Below are 19,960 nucleotides of genomic sequence, written 5' to 3' on the forward strand. Positions count from 1 at the left end.
GGTGCTCATGGCACCAAGGTCACACTCAGCACTGAGGTCACATTCAGCAGCGGGTGCTCATGGCACCAAGGTCACACTCAGCAATGGGCTCTCATGGCACTGAGGTCACACTCAGCACTAAGGTCACACTCAGTGGTGGTTACTCATGACACTGAGGTCACACTCAGCAGTGGATGCTCATGGCACTGAGATCACAAGCAGCAGTGGGCACTGATGGCWCTGAGGGCACTCAGCACTAAGGTCACACTCACAGTGGGCACTCATGGCCAGTTCAGTGCTCGTTTCCTTGGGGTCACCTCACTGCCAGAGACTTGAGGCTCAGGGGTCCCCCCCGTGTGTCTCGAGCTCTCTGAGCTCTCTGAGCTCTCTGAAGCCTCKTCCCTGCCCACCTCCAGGAAGAATSACACCTCCAGCACCACCCACACCAACCTGGATCTCCACAGCGTTTTTCTTGGGCCGGTACCCATAATATTCCTCCTGGCGCTTCATGAACTTCCTGAAATGTTCTTGGATCAGGAAAGTGGCATAGAATTTGCCCACTGTCACCTCATCATCTGGAGGGAGGAAGCCAACGTGATGATTCTGCCTGTCACAAGATCCCAAGGGGCTGGAGCAGTGAGACCATGACCAGGGGTCCCTCTGTCCCTCTGGGAAGTGCCACCAGGTGACATACCTCCAATAGGTGGGATCACCTGGTCCAAAAGCTTCATACTYGTTCGCTTCCAGATTTTTTTGATAATAGCTCTGAGCTCCTCGTTGGCCTGTTCAAAATTACCTATGAGGAAAGYGAGCAGGACAGGGCAGTTCATTCCCACGGACATGAACAGGAGTGAACACAAAGCATGTGAACACCTGGCCGATCTCCTCCAGGGTGTGACAGCTCCTYTCTGTCTCCCCACCCAACAGAAATGAGCTTCTAAGAGTGAGGCTTTGATTTTTAGTCAAAATACAGGTTTTGACCTCCCCTTTGGTGCTCCCACAGGCTTCAGCATTCCTGAAATCCCAGTCTATCCCCAAGATTTCCTGTGCTTCTCCCAGGCTGCCATGTTCCCAGCCCAGCCAGAGGGATGCTGCTGGAAGACKCTGACCCCAGCAGCCCCTGCCACAGTCAGCTGCCCAGCCCAATCCAGCCCAGAKCTCTTCCCTGCACTGGCACAGCCCACGGGCACAGGAATGAGCTGCTGGGACACCTCCCCACAGCACAGCTCAGCAACTGTGCTGGTGGTGAGGAAAGGGTGAGGGCAACTCCTCCCCAGCACAGCTAAATTCAAAGGGTGGGAGCTGGACCAGGCCCACTCCTAGGGTGTGCAGGGTGGCGTTGGTGGCACTGGTGGCACTGGTTCACTCCTCAGGGCTGCAACACCCTCCAGCTTCAGCCTGAGCAGTCCATGCATGCACCCAGGGGCTCAGCTCCAAAAGGATGGTCAATAGGTACAGAGCTGAGGGCTGTCCAGAGTCTCTGATCCCACAGACAGGTGTCCTGAGGTCCCTGGCCAGTGGGGGACTGGTGTKTAACCTGCACCCAGCAGCACAGGGAGGGTCCCTGTCAGGCTGCAGAGGCAGACAAGATCACTCCTTACCTTCTGTCTTGATCTTGAGGGCTGTTCTCACCAGGGCAAAGAGGGTGGCATTGAAGGTGACGGTGCCATCGCTGTTCAGGGGCATGTTCATGCACACCAGGCGCTGCACAGCAAACCAAACCCACACCWGTGACCCCAGCAGAGCAGGCTGGCAGCCCCAGGCTCAGCTCCTGGCCTGACCAGAGGCTCTGCTCAGGGCACAGAGCCCTCTCAGCCCTGCCCAGCCCCAGGGTGGTACCACAACTGCTGGGGGCAGTGACATCCCTTGTCCCAGCCAGCTGAACCAGAGTGAGCGATGGGCAGAGCCAGGAGAAATAGGGGCATGAGTGAGAAAATCATAGAATCACAGAATTGTTTCRGTCAGAAAAGATCTCTAAGATCTGTAAGGTCATCAGGTTCAACTGTTCCCCCAGCACTGCCAAGGTCACCAGATAAACCATGTCCCCAGGTGCCACATTCACATGGCTTCTAAATCCCTCCAGGGTGGTGCCCCACCACTGCTCTAGACAGCCTGTCCCAGGGCCTGACAACCTTTTGGTGAAAAATTTTTCCCTAATATCCATCCTAAACCTCTCATCGTGTAACTTGAGACTGTATCCTCTAGTACTGTCACTTGTTACTTGAGAGAAGAGACCAACTCCCACCTGGCTTMAGCCTCCTGTCAGGGAGYTGCAGAGARCAAGAAGGTCCCTCTGAGCCCCCTTTTCCAGGATGAATCCCCCCAGCTTCTTTCAGAAGGATGAGATTCATTTTGCATTGCACTCCCTCCTCTAAAATTATATTCCAGGTTGCTGTGAGGAATCTGGGGATGAAATTTCCTGCTGGGTTTGCCCAAAAACCAGGAGGGTTTAAATCCCAGGAGCAATCACACCAGTGCCTGAGCTCCTGTCCATCCATGTTACACGTGAGCCTCACACAGGTCCAGGATTTCTTCAGAATAAGCCAAGCCAGCAAAAGTTTCTGCCTTCAGAGCTGGTGTTTCCTGCTCCCAAAGTGCTACCAGCTCTTGGAAACAAGCTCTGCAGCCCAGCTGCCATGGCCACATGCTCAGGCCCTGCACTGCCCTCCTGCCCCACTGCAGAGCTGAGAGCCGGCAGAGTGGCAGGGGAGTGCCCTGCACCGAGGGTTCTGGGCAGAGCCCAGCCCCAAAGCCACATCCTGGAGGCAGGAGGAGAGCACAGGTACATCCTGATCTTCAGGAGCCTGAACCAGCTYTGTGCAGGTCAGCAGCACCTCCCTTGCTCCCCGAATACACCCCTTGATTTAAAAGGAGAGGTCAGAGCAGAGCACAAGCTGTGGCACTGGGAAGCTGCCTSGACTGTCACTCTCAGCCTCCTGGGAGGACACGGTGACAGCTTGGGGCAGGTGTCCCTGTGCCCACACACCTTGTCACCTGCTTGGCTCTCACCTTACAAGCCACACGGTGTGGGCAGAACTTCCCAAAGCCCAGGGGTGGCTGGATACGCCTCAGCAGAGTCACCACATCCAGGTGTTTGATTCTCCCCCTGCAGAGGAAACACCAGCTCAGCAGGGAGGCAGCAGACCCGCGTGATGGTGGCTTAAGGAGGGGCTGGGGGGCTCATCCTAAGGGCTGCCATGTTTCTGCACTGGGCAAATCCCTCCTCTTCCCTATGCTCCTGTTCCTGACCACTGCATTCCCTGGATGGGCTCAAGGCACCAGGAGAGCCAAAGGCAAAAGGAAGAGGTGGGAGAAGAGACACAGTTTTTCTCCATCTGTGCTCCTCCTGGGAAAGCAGCTGCTCCCTGTGGCACTGGGGGTCAGGTAAAGATGTGCAGGGGCAATAAGAGCTGGCAGCCTGACCACAGCTAGGTGAAGAGGGAACTGAAAGTCTTATGTTCCMAAATACCCTTTTTTGGCTTTTATCAAACCTGGAATACCCGGTCAAGCGCATATCCAGTTCTGAGATCTAACTCCCAGGCAGTGGATGGATCTAACTCCTAGGCAGTGCCACAGCTCACCCTGCTATGCCCATCTCTGGGCAGCCCAGCCCATGGAGCWCCCTCTCCATGCCACTCACCCACCCCTACTCACTTGGCCTCGGGGTCGTACTCAGCCCAGATCCGTTTGAACTCATCCAGGTGATGGGGCCCAAGGATGGACCAGTCCCGTGTCAGGTAGTCAAAGTTGTCCATGATGACAGCCACGAAGAGGTTAATGATCTGAGGGCAGAGGAAGGGGTGGGAAGGACCCAGTTAGGGAAGAGAGATCACGGAAACATGGGTAGATGTGCTCTGGAGCAGAAGGGGCTTGGGATGTCCAGGAATCAGAGGATGCTTAGTGAGGAACCTCCTGCTTGAGCAGCTCGAAGCACATCAGCACCTCATCCCTCCACCCTCACAAAGGCCAACACAAACACATGTGGAAGGCAGCACATGGAGGCTGTGGGAAGAAACTAAAAKGGGATCCTGGGTCGGTCCCCAAGCAGTGCAGTGCCAGTTTCCAGCATGGCTGGGGAGCTGGGCTGGGGGMGATGTCCCCAGGAGGAGGTGCAGTGGGCTCACCCCATGAGACACAGGGGTGCCAAGGGGGAGCCAGCATACCAGGAAGGCACAGAGCATGTAGAAGCTGATGAAATAGAAGTAGGCAAAGCCGGTGCCACAGGTGTACTCCTCGCCCTCGGCGTAGTCCGACTCCGGGTCGCAGCGCTGGCCGTAGCTGCAGCCCAGCAAGATCTCCTGCCACGCCTCGCCAGTGGCACACCTGGGGAGAGGGATGGACACCTGCTGGTCCCTGCCTGTCCTGGGCAGCCCAGAGACCAGCCCAGAGCACAGGGGAAYGGGGAGCTGCTGGGAAAGGAGCGCTCAGGATTCTGGGCTTGCTGCTGTAGGGCCATGGAAAGATTCAAAGTGAAGTGTCTGGAGTCAAGGAAAGCCTTGGGCTGAGCTCCTGCTTCCCATGAGCTTCCTCACAATTCACAAATTAAAATCCAGGCTGGGAAGGAAATATTCAGGATAGCAACCCAAAAATGCCCCTCTCTCCAGCAGCCCAGCCACACCAGGTAAACCCACAGCCTCTCCTGAAATACTCCCACTACTGCAGGAGATCTCTCTGTCGGACAAAAAAGAAACCAGCTACAGAAATGCTGGTCCTCCCTCACTCCAAGCTGGACATTCCCACAGGCTCACAGCCCAGCTCCCTTCTGGTGCTGCTCACAGGGCAGGACAACACTGACCTGAAGAGCAGCAGCACAGCTTGTGGAAAGGTCTGGAAGTTGTTGTTTCGGTTGATCTGGGTCCCATCCACCATGGCAATCTTCCCAAACATCTGTAAATCACAGTGTGAGGTCTCCAGGGTGCCGCCCTTTCTCAGGCACCAACCACCCTCCAGAACCCCTCTGGTGCCTGAACTCCACTTCCTCTTGTTTATTTGGCTTTGGGCATCCCCAAAAGAGATTGAGATTGGGGTGCAGGTGCTCTGGGGGTCAGAAGCTACACAGACATTCCTGCTAGTGCTGAAAATACCCCTGACTTCATCTGGGCCAGGGAGACAAGGTCTCCTGAACACAAGCATTGGTGCCTGTGTGTCTAGATTGTGCCAYTGACTCCCAAAATGCTCTTTGCCATGAACCTCAGCTGCTCTGGCCAAAGCCCAGGGATGGGAGGCTGCTGGGGTGGCAAACATCCTTGCAGACCAGGGTAAACGGGTCCCATCATGTGCAAAGCCYCAGAGAGGGCCTAGCAGAGGAACCAGTCCCTCCCTGTCCCACCTCCCCAGGTGCTGCCAGGCTCAGGGCATCTGATGAAGAGCAATTCCCACCCCCTTGGCCCTGTGCTTCTCACCTGCATCCCAATCACAGCATAGATGAAGAAAAGCATCACAATCAGCAGGGCCACGTAGGGCAGAGCCTGTGACAAAAGGACCATAGCTTGTGTGAGACACCAGCCCAGCATCCAAGGCAGCCCAGGGACAGGGGCTGAGCTCTGRAGCCAGCAGCCTGCCAGCACCAGAACCTTCTCCTCTGCTTGGAGTGCTGCCAGCCCAAGGATCAGCCACTGCTGCCAGCCTGGGCATGTTTGGGAGGGCAGCACTGCCCCTGACACACCTGAAAGGACTTGATGAAGGTCCACAGGAGGGTCCTGACACCTTCACCCCGGCTCAGCAGCTTCACCAGACGCATCACCCGGAACAGCCGGAAAAAAGTGATGGAGACGCGGGAGTTGTCGTCGGGGTCCTGCAGGCAGAGCACAGCAGCTGGGGGACACAGAGTGCTGAAGCCTCCAGGCTTTTGGGGTCCTGAGGTGAGGAAGGATGGCGAGATCCCACACCCAGGCCCCAGTCATGGTCCCCAGAGTCCTTGGCTGCACACAGGGTCACACTCCAAAGATGTGCTGGCATTTTTCCCCCTGGCATTTCTCTCCCCAACCCTCCCAGGGGTGTCACCTCCCCAGTCCCCCATGTTCACACCCTTGGCACTGGGATACTGCAGGAAGGAAGGCATGCKGCCACATGGACTGGGACAGCTGGGAGGGTCACAGAGCCACCAGAGACAGGCTCAGTCCCACCAAGCCCTTGCCCAGCACATTCTGTATTTGTAGGGTGAGGTGTAGGGTAGGCAGCAGGCACAGGAAAGGTTAATGACGTTTGTTTAAGCACATAAGGGCTGGTCTGAGAACGTTCCAGCAGGGCTTTAACCAAAGGAGGGACTGAGGAGAGGTGGCTCTGGGGGTGCTGCCCAGTGTCACCCAGCCTGCAGTGATGTGGGTATACAAACCCCTTGAAGGGGTGAATGTTCCATGTTCCCAGGGGTCCAGGGCAGGGTGGGCAGGCAGGAGGGGAGCCAAGAGGTSGCTCCTGGCCTGAAAGGCCCAGGTTTGGTCTGGGAGCACCAACAGTGGTGGTTGGAGGTGCTGGGGGCTTGGTCACCTATGCCCTTGGTTGCTCCAGCATGGCACAGCCCCAGCCACAATCTCTGCCACCAGGAGCCATGGGCAGACCCTGCTGGCACTGTCTGGGCTCTGTCACCTCATGGGGTGCTTCTCCCACTGCCCCCTTGGACTACCAGAGCTTTACTGCTGCCACTGGATTGCTCTCACTCCCATCACCCAGGACACCCACTCCCAGCTATTTCAGGGCAACAAAATCCAGCTGCAAATATCCCTCCAAACAGCTCCTTTCCTCACTATCACTCTTCTGAGTTCCCAGGGCTGCACCAAAAAACTGCATCTCCTCTCTCCTCTTTCTTTGGCCTTTAATTCTCCTGGTGCCTCATGCCCACGCAGGGAGTGCAGTGGTCAGAAACATCCCATCAGTCCCAGTGCACCACATCCCCCACACTGGGATCTGGGCAGTGTCCAGTGGAGATCAGCTCGGGCCCTGTGATCCTTGGGAGAGGCTCCAGCACGTGGTACCCTGCACTCAGCTCCCTCCACATCTTCAGACCAACCCAGGACACTCCATTGCCACTGAGGCTCCTTGGTCATCTTGGCCACCAGTGCAGGGCTTGGCCCACCCAGCCAAGGACATTGGGCTGCACCCCCAGGACACAGACAGCTGTGGGGAAGGCACAGTGCAGGAATCACCTCTCCAGCCATTCCTCTGGCTAACTGTGCCAGAGGCTGCATCCCTTCAGGCCTCAGGCAGCCAGGGTGATGGGCAGAAGGACCAAGGGCAGCGTTCCTGCCCTACAGCTGGGAAAGTCYTCCAGTATGGCAGTTCCAGGGGATGGGATGGGGAAGGGCAGGGCTGGGCTCTCACACGGGCCCAGGAGAGCTGGGGAACAGCCTTGCACCTCTCAGGGTGGGAAGAGGTGTCTGTGTGTGCGGTGTGTCCCCCCAAATCCCCCTCAGCAAGGGCACAGTTACACAGAGAGGGCCTGGTGTGCCTCAGGGACATGCAGGGCAGGGAGGGGGGCACAGCAGGCACATGCAGCTGGTATTTACAGTGCCATCACAGCCTCCACCCAGGCAGTACAACCCTCCACTGGGAGCAAGAATCGCCTGTCAAGAGAACAAAGAGTCAGCAGAAGAGAGGCAGGAAGGGAGGGAGGGAGGGAGGGAGGGAGGGGTGGTTACACGAGAAGGTGACACAGACACAGAAGAAAGAGTAAAATGGAAACCGGGGAGAGGAGGAGGGGCACAGGAGAGGGGCAGGCAGAGCCCCACCATCCCTTGGGCTCAGGGACAAGGTGATGTGGCTGCTCATGGACAGAGGCAGCATCTGGGAGGGGAGGGGACACTTTTCAAAGCAGAGTTGTGTGCCTGGGTGCCACTAAGAGTGGCTGGGCTGGTACAGGGTCACCTGGCACCCCCACACTGCAGCACTGTGCTGTGAGAGCCCTGCAGCCCCCAGGGRAGCTGTGATGGCTGCAGTGGCTGCAGACTGCTCCTGGGGACAAGAGGTGACAGACCCACCCTGCACTGACCTTTTAGCAGGAAGGAGACTCATCAGAAAGGAAGGTGAGGGTGCCCCCATCCCCACCCCCTCTCCATGCCTCTTAATCCTAATCCTAATCCCAATCCCATGCACATCAGCAGATGGGAGAGGGAGAGGGAGAGGGAGAGGGAGAGGGAGAGGGAGAGGGAGAGGGAGAGGGAGAGGGAGAGGGAGAGGGAGAGGGAGAGGGAGAGGGAGAGGGAGAGGGAGAGGGAGAGGACCATCCAGCAGCCCTGCCTCGTCCCAGGATGGGCTACAGTGCACTCTGGGGTGGGGACAGTCATGCCCAACCCCCTGACACTTACATCGATCTCGCTGAGGATGACATCAATGATGCTGCCAATCACTATCAGGAAGTCAAAGACATTCCAGGGGTCCCCAAAGTAGCCCTGTGAGGGAGGAGCCAAAGAAGAGTAAACATCCAAGGGTAAAGTCAAGGAGGAGACAGATACTGGAGTCCAGAGAAAGGGGTACCAGAAGGCTCCTCAGTTACTCTGACCCTCAGAAGAAGGGATGTTGGTTAGACCTTGCACCCTCTGCTCAGTTATTTGGTCCTGTCCTGCAATGGAGTGAAATGAGGAGGGTGGATCAGGGTGGTCAGAGCTGTGACCCCCACTAGTGACATCACCCTGAAGGTGGGAACAATGGCCAACTGGACTGGGCAAGATTTGGGCAGCAAGGGTAGCCCTGACAAGCAGTGGTCCTTCCAGAAACGCCAAGGTCCTGCACATGGGGGCCTCTGAGGGTCTTGCAAGGAGATCTCTGGAGCTGCAGGGCTGGGGTTGCTTGTACTCAAGAGATGCCAAATGCAGGATAAATGGACACCCTGGCTGAGCCTGCTTTCCATGCTGATCATGTTCTTCCCTCACCTTGACTTTAAAGGCCATGATCTTGAGGACCATCTCCAGGGTGAACAGGATGGTGAAGGCCACATTGAGGATGTCTGAGACATGGTTCATTTCTTCAGACTGGTTGTAATGCTGGGGATAAGGCAGAAGGAGCCATTAGCTGATGGCAGATCCAGCCTCCATTGTGAGCTACCGCCCTCAGTCAGGCTTATGGCTCAGCAAAAAGGAAAATTCCCCCTGCAGCCTCTTCTCTGAGCTCCCCACATCCCACCAGTCCSATTTYTTCCCATCCTACCATAAGCAAACAYCTCYKGTCCAGAGGCTCTCYYAGGGCTGAGCCAGCCTGKGCTCTTCCAYAGAYCCCCCTCCASCACCCTGTGCCCCTCACCTGCATGCCCAGGCAGATGGTGTTCAGCAGGATCAGGAAGAACATGAGGTACTCGAAGTAGGAYGAGGTGACCACGTACCAGATCTGGTACTGGTAGGGGTTCTTGGGGATGTAGCAGCGCAGCGGGCGAGCCTTCAGGGCATACTGCACACACTGGCGCTGGGGAAGGGAGTGAAGGCAGCTGTGATCCCACTGCAGGGGTCCCAGCTGTCTTTGTGCAATCTTTCTAATTGCAATCTTTCCAGGATTAATTTGTGCCCATTACCCCTTGTATTTTCCACATAAAAAGAGAGTCACCACCTTCTCTGTAGCCACTCTTTAAATACTGGAACATGGTGATAAGGTCTCCCCTAAGCCTTCTATTCTCAAGGCTGAGTAGACCCGATTCTCTCAGCCYTCCCTCACATGGCAGCTTCACAGCATTTCAATCATCTCTGTGGCCCTCTCTGGTCCCTCTCCAGCCTGTTGACATCCTTTTTGTAGAGGTGACTTGTAGGTGACCAGAAAGAAGCACTGGACAGTATAAGGAAATTCTGTGTTGCCAGCTTGATTTGCATGGTAGAGTTGTGGTGTACACCACTAAACTGCACTGCACAGCCCCACAAACCCCAGCTGGATCACCCTTCTCTCCCAGCCCACCCACATGTGCCAGGTACAGCAGAGGCTCACGTAACCACTGTGCTTCCTGCCAAAACACCCCAGAGCACCCATGTGGGACAAGTTTCCAAAGCAATCTTTTGTGTCCAAAGATGGCCACGCTGCCCTTGGCCTGACCTGTCCAGCCCAGAGCCTGCCTGTTTATCCCAGCCCTTCCCCAGGGTGTCTTGGGACTGACTCAGAGTGCCCTGAAGACATCTCATGAAGCAGGGGTGAAGCACTGAGGTGGCTGCACAGGCCTGTCCCTCCCCAGCAGCCCAGGGTCACCTCTGCTGGGTTTCTGTGTGGTTCACATCACCCTGGCACCCCCAGCTCGAGCTGCCCGTGCTGCCTCAGTGCAGGAGTGTGTGAGACAGCACTCCTGGGCCAGCAGCCACCTCTKTTCAATGTCCTCCCCAGTGTGYCCCACATCCTCTGCCAATGCCTCTSCTGCTTCAGCCTYGCTGTCCCCAGCCAGAATGACAGCATGGCAGCATCACAGAAGGGCTGGCAKGGGAAGGTGCCTCTGGAGATGGTCCAGTCACAGGTTCCTGCCCAAAGCAGGGCCAACCAACCGGACCATGCTGCCCAGGACAGCTACCTGTTGAATAGCTCCAAAGATGGAGACTTCACAGCCTCACTGGGAAACCTGTTCTAGTGATTGACTACCATCACCATAAAAAAACAAAGGGCTTTTTAAATGTTTAAATGGAATTTCTTGTTTTCTTCAGTTCATGTCCATTGCATTTTTTCCTGTCACTGGGCACAGCTGAAGAGAGCCAGGCTCCATCTCCTCTCTACCTTCTCATCAGCGTTTATACCCACAGCTAAGATTCCTGTGAGCCTTCTCAACACCAGACTTGACTCTCAGACCCGCTTTACATGGCAGATGCTGCAGATCCTCAGTCATCTCCGTGGCTCTTTGCTGGACTCCCTCCAGTACATCCATATTGCTTTTGTACTGGGGAGCCCAGAACTGAGCACAACCCTATGCCCCAGCTCACTCTGGGCACCCAACCTGTCCAGGGATGCCCACTCCCTGTTTCTGGTCCCTTCTGCCCTTCCCCCAGAAGRCTTGTTTTGTGCTAGACATGGGTCCAGCTGGCCCTGCCCCAGCAGCAAACAGAGCTGGGRCAGCTCATCTGTGTCAGCACAAAGAAGGGCTGACCCAAACCAGCCGACCCCAGCAGTGCCAGATTTGGGGCTGGTCCCCCTTGTCCTGTGCCAGCACCCCCCATTACCTGGTTCTTGTCCAGCTCACAGTTCTTGTACTCATTCTCCCCTTGCTCCTGGAAGGTGACGATGACAAAGCCCACAAAGATGTTCATCATGAAGAAGGCAATGAGGATGATGTAGATGATGAAGAATATTGCAATCTCACGCCGGTAATTGTAGATAGGGCCTGTGTCCTCTGCATTTGTGTCAATGGCCCTGTACAGCAGCCTACAGGAAGGAAAATGAGGCAACAGAAATCCTAATTAGGTGGGAAAGACCTAATAGAAGGTTACAGAGAGCTTTGGGGACATCCAACAGCAGGACAGGGCTGCCTGGGTAACCCTGCCACCTCCACAGCCAGAGTGACTGGTCCTGCTACTAAACCTGGACAGCTCTTCTTTGTTTACCCTGGCCAAGGCCCAGAACAGTGCCCTGCTCCCAGCACAGACCTTCCCTCAGCAGAGACTCACTGTGGCCAGCCCTCGAAGGTGGACACTGTGAAGAGTGACATCATGGCTGAGAAGACATTGTCGAAGTGGAAGTCGTTGGCCAGCCAGACACGGTCCTCGACCACAATCTGYGTGGGGTCTGCATCCACGTAGTTGATGAATTTACCCCTGCAGCAGAAGGGACAAAGTGCTTGCTGACAGGGCACCCCTCAGCCCAGGGCTGCAGCACTGGCCTGGGATTCCCTGGGAGGGGAGGAGAGCCCTGTGCCTGCTCCTGAGTTACCCCAGGGGGACGGAGAATAGGATGACACCTSAGGTCCACTTTTTGGACGCAGCATTCCCATACAGGAACACAAGCCAGAGCATACAGGCCAGAACACACCATTCCCACACAGGAACACCAGCATCCTCACCAGATCCCCCCAGCTCCCACCCCTGGCCACCCCCACCTGGGAGTTGCAGGCAGCTCTTACCTGCACTCCTTCTCCGTCAGCTTGGATGGGTCTGTGCACCAATAGAACTTGCCCTGCATTAACAGAGACCAGCAGTGGCCACATGGTTGCTTTGATTTCAGAAGCCCTGGAAAGTTTTGACTTTTCCCCAGCCCACAGTCAGTCCCTGCCCCGTCGTGTAGATCCTGGCCCTGGGCTCCCACCACTGCTGGCCTCCCCACTGTGCCCACCAGCACAACCCAGTTCACAAGGCATTCCAGGAGTCATGGCACACCTGGGGTCAATGCCAGGCTGAGAGCAAAAAGACTCCCTGGTGATGGGAACAAACCTTACACGGCCCTGAGCTGAGGCCCACCTWGCTCACCCTACCTGGGAGGCAACTGCTTGGAAAACAGGGAAGAAAGCAGTAACCAGAGAATTAACTTAAAGCTAAGGAATGCTGACAGGCCTGCTCAGTCTGCAGAGTGTCCTGAAAGCTCTGGCCACATCAGCTCAGAATTTAAGCTCAGTTATTAAAATAAAACTGAGCTTAGCCAGGGCCAGCTCTGCCTTAGAGCAGACAAGGCCTAGAGAGCAGGAGTGGTGCTGAATGAAGAATTTGTGAGAAAGTGAAACCCTTCACAATCAAAGCACAGAGGAAACCAGTCAGAAGTGCTTGCTGCCTTAGAAAGAGGAAACTGAGGCATGAAGCAAAGAGAGGCAGTTGGAGGTGAGGCACTGTCTGGACCTGACAGTACCTTGGGTGCTTCCTCCCTTTGCCAGCTCTGGAGCAGGTGGGTTCCCTCCCAGAGCACAGAGAGCACAGCCTGTGCTGACACCATCCCCAARGTGATGTCCAGGACAGCCCCTCCAGGATGTGCTCGGGCAGAAGGTCCCTCCTGAGGCACCRCTCACCTTGAAGAGCTGAACCCCGATGCAGGCAAACATGAACTGCAGCAGCGTCGTGACAACCACGATGTTACCGATAGTCTTGATGGCCACAAACACACACTGCACCACGTGCTGCACAGGGGGAGGACAGTGCACATGTCACCATGTGTCCCACACCCTCCCACTGCAGGGACAGGCTCCAGGAAGAGCAGGAGCCTGCCAAGAGCGGAGGGATTGGGCAGACTCCTTCCACAGATGAGCAGTGGGAATTGGGAACAGGGCACAATGCCTGCCCCATAACCTCCTGGTAGRACAGGCATGGGAGCAGGTCCCAGTCCCAGCCTCTCACTCACTTTCAGCCCCTTYGCCCTGTTAATGGCTCGCAGAGGCCTCAGCACCCTCAGCACCCGGAGGATCTTCACCACCGAGATGGTGCTGGACCTGGGGAGGAAGGCATAGCTGAGATGGGGCAATTTCTGTGCCCAGACCAAGCTGGCACAGCCCCACTATCAGCCATGGAGAGCAGGCTGGAGCCAGCAGAGAGGGACAAGGGATGGCAGAGACACGTGGATGTCACAGGCCATCACCCCACAAAAGGCCACATGACACTGGCAGCTGAAGAAAGCAGATCCAAACTGAATTTCTACCCATAGACCTTTGACACTCAAGGAGTGTCCTTTACCTCCCTGACCTTTGACACTCAAGGAGTGTCCTTTACCCCCCTGACCTTTGGCACTCAGGGAGTTTGGCCTGCCTCCCAGTTGTCCATATCCCCTAAACACTGCGTTATGGACACTTTGGGCTGGCTGCTCCTTCTCCACCCACCATCCCCAGCTACTGCACCAGCCTGAACAGAGCAGTGCCCACTCCGTGGCACATGGGGGTGCTTACTCRAATCCCATGGAGATGAGGGAGACAGCGACCACCAGTAAGTCCAGGATGTTGAAGGAGTTCCTGCAGAAGGAGCCTTTGTGCAGGAAAGCACCATAGGTTGTCATCTAGGGAGCAGAAGGAGTTAGGAAAGAGGCCAGGCAGGCCTCAGGGCATGGTCCCTCCATAAGGGGAAGGCTGGACGAGGCACAAGGGATTTCTCACAGCTCCAGGGCYTGGGGACCCTGTCCTGCTCAGACCTCTGCAGCCAGGCAGGCAGCTGACTTCAGGTGGAAACCCTCTGTGCAGCACTGGCTGGAGACAAAACTCTCCCAGTCAGTCAGCAAATTAAARAAGGGAATAGTAAAGCCACTTGGARWGSAACAACATGTGGCGGCAGCTTGGACTGCAGCTTTTGGCCACAGATTTTCACTGCTTTCTCCCCTTTTCCTTAATGGCATGTCAGAATGAAAATGCTGGTGCCATGGCTGATGTGTCCCCATGTCACAACACAGCTGACTTAGCTGCCTGATCTCACTGGAGAGGACACAGCCTCTGGGACAGGTCACCCACCACCCAGACTGCRTGAATGATCAGCTGGCAGTTCCTCCTCACTGACACCTTCAGGAGCAGGAATGTTTGAAGASTGCAAGTGTCCTTGGCCACAATAGCCTAGACCTATGTGCTAGGCATGCTCCTGGCAGGGCCATGGGGTGAAGGACTCACCTTCAAGACGATTTCAACTGTGAAGACAGAGGTGAAACCAATGTCAAAGTATCCAAGAATCTGGGGACAGAAACACACACCAGTGCTGGATGAGATTTGGGTGACATGGGAAATGTTTCAGGGTGTTCAAACATCCTGGAATTGTCCACTCTGTGGACTGGGGAGCCCATCTGTCTCAACAGAGCCTGTAAACCCAGTACCAAGAAGACTGCTGAATTTTCCCCAGCTTTGCTGGTTTTCTCCAGTGCATGATCCAACCTGCAGCTGGGACAAAGCTCTCCCTTTCCAGCTGAGTTAGGCTTGACCTGATTCACCTGAAAGCATCTGATTCCTGAAAACACTGAATGCCCTAGGAAGCTGTCTAATGTGAGATCCCCCCAGTTCCTGCCAGACCCATTGGGACCCTGCAGGACAGGAGCCATGGCTCCCACTGCTTCATGCCAGCAGCATTCCAGGACACTGCGCACACCAGAGATCCAGTTTGCTGCCTCTCTACCCCCAACAAGTCACCACACTTTCAAACCAAAATAATCTGGCACACCCTGTCAGGTGGATCCCTTCACCCAGAAGTAAACTGAGACATGGAACAGTAAAAACCTGTCCCAGCTGCACCCTGAATGGAAAGCACATCCAGCTCTCCTGCCAGATGCCCTGTCCTCCCAGAGGTGTGGTTGGAATCCCAGGCTAGGCATGTGTCTGGCAAGTTCAGTCYGTGCTTACTGGGGAGCTGGGAGCCTCCATGAGCTCTCCCCCACCCATCCCAACCCTCTGCATCTCTGTGGGCACCTTGTTGCGGAAGGAATCGGCCCGGATGGGATCCTCAGCTGCCAGTGAGATGCTGCTGAGCAGGATGAAGAGCAGGATGAAGTTGGTGAACCAGGTGGCATTGACAGTTCTGTGGCACAGGACCCGAAACCTGCCAGGGACAGAAACGCCGTGAGATGCTGCAAGGGGCCAGAGGGACATCAGACAGGGTCATGGCAGCTTGGCACAGGGTTATGGCTGAACCCTGAGCACAGGAAGACCCTGGGTATGGAAGGATGTCTGTACCAGTCCTTCCACACACAAGGCTTTTCCATGTGAGCTGGTTCCCTTCAGAACTGGCTGTCACACACAAACAGGACCCTGCTGTGAGCAGCTGGTGCCAGAGGCACCTGGGCCATGCCTGGCTCCATAGGGCAGGGAGAAGGGGCAGTGCCTACTTGTTGGTTGGGCTGAAGATGAAGAAGGAGCTGGCTTCAGGCATGGGCACGGCCTTCTCCTTCAGCTGTAGCTCTGCAAGGGGACGTGGCCGAGGACTCAGGGGGATTTCAGGCTCATCTTCCTCATCRTCACCTGCAGGGTGACCACGAGAAGGGAAAAGAAGAGAATTATCCAGAGAGGGAGAGGGAATATGACCTTATGGRTGATCTTCCAGTCCCATGATCCTGATTTGGCATGCATGCCAGAAGGACCTGTTTCCCCAGGCTGGTGAAAGGCCACCACATCCCTTGCTCCTCACACACCATCCCTCTGCAGTGCCTCCTCAGCCTTCCTGCTGCCCTGCCAGGGACAGGTCTTACCTGGGAAGTCTGCAGAAGGGTAGGGGTCTTTGATCTCATTGACATTGGATTCAAATTCATCCACTTTCAACTGAAAYAAGAGAGAGACAGAGAGGAGGCTGTGCAGCTGCAGGTGCCAGCTGGCCAGACCTTCTCATCTTGGAAGCCACGTGGGACAAGCAGCATCTCTACCTTTGGCCCATACAGCACCAAGCATATGGAGTGATGGCCCAGGCTGGAGCTGGGTGAGGGGATGCTGCAATCGAAGCAAAGAGGATGGCAAATGGCAAATGGCAAATGGCAAATGGCAAATGGCAAATGGCAGATGGCAATGGGTGCTTGGCAAGAGCCTGGAGCCATGCAAATGTACCAGGGGTGGAACAAGATATGGAGCAACTCCTGGGTGAGTTTCTAAGGGCATCTCTGGAAGGTGGGCAGGGAAGWAGCTGCTGGCCAGGTGTTTGTCAGAGGCAGCTCAGCACACACAGCATAGCTGGACAGAGGGKTTTGCATATAGGGGGTGCTGGTGTTGACATAAGGGAGATCTGGGATGCTGCTGACTGGCTCTGGCCCACTCCATGCTGGTGTGCAGCAGACCATCTCAGACACTGACCACTGGCCATGGCCAAGAAAATGAATTGGAGATAAAGGATCCTCAGCAAGGGGGCTGTTTCACCAGGCAGCATGTCCTGCCTGGTCCAGAGAGCCCCCATCACCAAGAGTCCCCATCACTGAGAGCGCCCATCACCAAGAACACCCATCACCAGTGGATGCCATGGCAAGAAGTGATTCTGGTCAAGAGTCCAGACCCAGGCTGGCTCCAAGCCTTTGTCTATCCTGGCTGGTGGGAGAATGAGCCTGGGCATTCCCCAGGAGCTCTCCAGGGCTCATCTCCACCAGAACTGACCTTGGCTGTTGTGGGAATCCCTTCTCCCTTTGCTTTCTGCTCCAGTTTCTTTGCCAGCATCTGCTTCTCCTCTTCAGACTTCTCTGGGTAACCTCTGAGCAGAGAGGAGGGGAGAGCAAGAACTGAAGTTTGGGCAGGGACTGTGGGAAAGGTCATTCTGTCCCCTCACACCCAAGCACCTCATTTGGGAGCTCCCATGGCCCGGGAAGGCAGCGCTCACCTGGACATCTTCCGCCGTTTGCGCTCCTCTGCCTTGGCCTTCTGGGCCAGAGTCAAGCTCTCGGCCTCAGCCAGGTTATCGACTGCAATGGCCAGGAAAACATTGAGGAGGATGTCTGGAAGGGCAGTGCTAAGGACATGGACTTGGTTTCTGTCAGGAGGATGTGACCAGAGCCATCCACAGTCTGCAGGGTGCCCTCAGAAATCTTCCTGGAGCTCAGCCCTTGTGATAACCCTGGCTGGTGATCCCCAACCAGCATTCATCCCTCGTGAGCAATGAGCTCAGAGCTGACTGCCCTCTCTCTGGCTGAATCTCCACCTGACAGGCATCCAGAGCTGCTCCAGATATGCTTTCCTCCAGACCCCAGCCTCCAGCCACCACCAATGCAAGCCCTGAAGTCCAGGGTTTATTCCACTGCTATTCAGAACTGAAAAGCTTCAGGCAAGCACTAAAATGCTGATGGAAGCCCTTGCTTGCCCCCTCCCCAATCCTGTGCAGTTGATGCTGTGGGGCTGGGTGCAGGTGATGCTTTAGGATTTTTAGCCTCTATATTTTTCATGTAGCTGTATTCTTGYAATTCTCCARTRTRCAGTGCTGAGCTCCTGCTCTCCCATTTTTAGAYGAAACAATTYSTCTCTGGGCCCAAAACTCAAGGACACYTCACTGCCTCAGAGCYRCCAAATAYGTACACAACATTGAAYTGGGGGGAGCAAGCTTGGGGTGGTTGACATCATCACCTGAAGGTRYCATTGKAGAATTGGGGCCTGATAGGTTAATGTGACAGAATTTATAAAAGGTGAAAATCTCGTGACTTGGGGTCCATTTTGGGTGTAGCCTCAGGAGGAGGCTTTGTCTGCCCTGAATGCACCTGTAGGCCTTTGTTAAATTTGYCTGCTYTTTATTCTCYTTAACTTTGTMTGGCCTCTGTTTCAGGTAAGYCCTGTTTTAGGCATCACATGGACCTGGCTTTGCAGGCAGAGGATACAGTTCCCACAAACAAAGAGGATGATGAAGTAGATGCAGACCAGCATGCCAGGAAAGGACGGGCCCCCATAGGCCATGATCCCATCATACATGATTGAATTCCAGTCCTCTCCGGTCAGGATCTGGGAGTAAGACAGTAATAAAGGCTCAAGAASCCCACAGACTGATCCTACCCTTCTGGTTCCAGCCCCAAACCCTCACAGCCCCTCCAGCCCCACGGTMAAACCCTCCTCTCTGCTCAGCCCCTGAACTAATGCTCACACCTCCAGCTGCATTTCCCTGTTCCTGTCCCAAAGCCCCATCACCCCCACATCCCCCTGAGACCCAACTCCTGCCTGGAGACCCACAGCCTAGGTGAGASTCCCAGCCCCCTTCCCTCCAGCCCCCCACTGCCCTTCCCACAGCCCCAAACCTGGAAGACACTGATGAGAGCCTGGGGAAAGTTGTCAAATGTGCTGCGCCGCACTTCCATGTCCTCAAAATCAAACTTGCCCCCAAAGAGCTGCATGCCCAGCAGGGCAAAAACTATGATGAAGAGGAAGAGGAGGAGGAGGAGAGAGGCAATGGAGCGGACTGAGTTGAGCAGAGAGGCCACCAGGTTGCTCAAAGATGTCCAGTACCTGGGGAGAGGAGAGACAGGGGCATGTGGGAGATGAGAGAGCAAGGAAGGCAGTGGGCAGGATAAGGCAGGGACAGGGAACCTGGCCAAACAGACCAAGGTGATGGGCCAGCAGCCCAACAACGGGGACTTTGGAGCCAGGCTGGGCTCTGGGACTGCTCCAGGCAGGCTCCAGGAGGAAGAAATGAAGKGGCAGGCATGGTGTGACAGGCAAGATATGCTGCTGCCTGCACAGGGCACCAGTAAGCAGGATGGGGAAGAGGGGTGAACACACGGTGGGTTTGGGCCACAAAGAAAGGCCAAGAGTCCTGGCCCACAGTACCCCCATTCACAACACCCTAGAACCCAGAGCAAGCTTCAGCTCTGCCCTACTCGCCACTGCCAGTCAAACCATGCCCTGGAAACAAATCCCCAGCTTGGCCTTGTCCCCCCACCCAGCAGCTACCAGCTCTGTTCATACTGCAGCCTTCCCTGGGGACAGGCCAGTGATGCCCAGGGACTGTGAATGACACCCAGGGACCRTGAGCTGCCAGCACCCACAGAGCTCCCTGCCCAACCTGGTGATCTTGAAGATGCGGAGGAGGCGGATGCAGCGCAGCACGGAGATGCCCAGAGGGGACAGGGTACCCAGCTCCACGAGGATGATCTCCAGCACCCCCGAACACACCACAAAGCAGTCGAAGCGATTGAAGAGCGACATGAAGTACTGGCGCAGCCCCAGCGCGTACATCTTCAGCAGCATCTCGGCCACAAAGAGGGCAAGCAGCAGCCGGTTGGCATTGTCTGGGGTGGGAGATCCAGCCCGTCAGAGCAGGGACCTCAACCCCAGGCAGGGAAGGAGGACAGCACTGCTCATCCTCCTCTGGCCAAGCCAGGCCTGAGCTGCTGCTTTTTGGGGACCACACGGGGAGGAAAATGAGAGGGTGATGTGCAACTCCATGTTTGAGTGTGTGAGCATGCAGCTGTCTGGAGTATGTGAGTCCCTGCAGGGTGGGCTCTTGTCCTGGGCTGTGTGTGTGAGTGTGCACACGGGGCTGAGCTGTGTCTGTGTGCACACCTGCACTCCATGTGCCTCTGAATGTGTGTGGGGAGGGGAGTGAGCTCTGTGTGCGTGCACACCTGCACTCCATGTGCCTCTGTGTAGGGTGGGGACTGAGTTCTGTGTGTGTGTGTGTGTGTGTGTGTGTATGCACATGCATTCCATGTGCCTCTGGGTGTACATGGGGCTGAGCTCTGTGTGTCTGTGCAGACCTGCCCTCCA

At 55.8% G+C, this 19,960-nt stretch overlaps 1 protein-coding gene across 1 annotated transcript in view; it reads right to left on the reverse strand.

Moving 5' to 3' along the window:
- Window positions 1-389: 389 nt before the first annotated feature.
- CACNA1S (calcium voltage-gated channel subunit alpha1 S) overlaps window positions 390-19,960 on the reverse strand; it is a gene marked incomplete at its 3' end in the record, with an annotated part of 41,301 nt that continues 21,730 nt past the window's right edge. The window contains exons 13-39 of the mRNA XM_057375205.1: window positions 19,257-19,482; window positions 18,493-18,700; window positions 18,082-18,202; window positions 17,097-17,211; window positions 16,877-16,970; window positions 15,991-16,060; window positions 15,631-15,763; window positions 15,215-15,344; window positions 14,429-14,488; window positions 13,724-13,830; window positions 13,186-13,273; window positions 12,857-12,964; window positions 11,984-12,036; window positions 11,532-11,678; window positions 11,088-11,289; window positions 9,211-9,369; window positions 8,844-8,954; window positions 8,280-8,363; window positions 5,645-5,773; window positions 5,382-5,447; window positions 4,775-4,866; window positions 4,143-4,302; window positions 3,634-3,761; window positions 2,989-3,085; window positions 1,581-1,683; window positions 674-775; window positions 390-554 (exon numbers count right to left, since the gene is read on the reverse strand). Coding sequence (XP_057231188.1) covers window positions 390-554; window positions 674-775; window positions 1,581-1,683; window positions 2,989-3,085; window positions 3,634-3,761; window positions 4,143-4,302; window positions 4,775-4,866; window positions 5,382-5,447; window positions 5,645-5,773; window positions 8,280-8,363; window positions 8,844-8,954; window positions 9,211-9,369; window positions 11,088-11,289; window positions 11,532-11,678; window positions 11,984-12,036; window positions 12,857-12,964; window positions 13,186-13,273; window positions 13,724-13,830; window positions 14,429-14,488; window positions 15,215-15,344; window positions 15,631-15,763; window positions 15,991-16,060; window positions 16,877-16,970; window positions 17,097-17,211; window positions 18,082-18,202; window positions 18,493-18,700; window positions 19,257-19,482 — 3,258 coding nt within the window. The remainder of the gene's footprint in view (window positions 555-673; window positions 776-1,580; window positions 1,684-2,988; window positions 3,086-3,633; window positions 3,762-4,142; window positions 4,303-4,774; window positions 4,867-5,381; window positions 5,448-5,644; window positions 5,774-8,279; window positions 8,364-8,843; window positions 8,955-9,210; window positions 9,370-11,087; window positions 11,290-11,531; window positions 11,679-11,983; window positions 12,037-12,856; window positions 12,965-13,185; window positions 13,274-13,723; window positions 13,831-14,428; window positions 14,489-15,214; window positions 15,345-15,630; window positions 15,764-15,990; window positions 16,061-16,876; window positions 16,971-17,096; window positions 17,212-18,081; window positions 18,203-18,492; window positions 18,701-19,256; window positions 19,483-19,960) is intronic.

This window comes from Malurus melanocephalus, unplaced genomic scaffold, assembly GCF_030028575.1.
Source record: "Malurus melanocephalus ecotype Western Australia unplaced genomic scaffold, MMel_1.1 scaffold_243, whole genome shotgun sequence".
Taxonomy (NCBI): Eukaryota; Metazoa; Chordata; class Aves; order Passeriformes; family Maluridae; genus Malurus; species Malurus melanocephalus.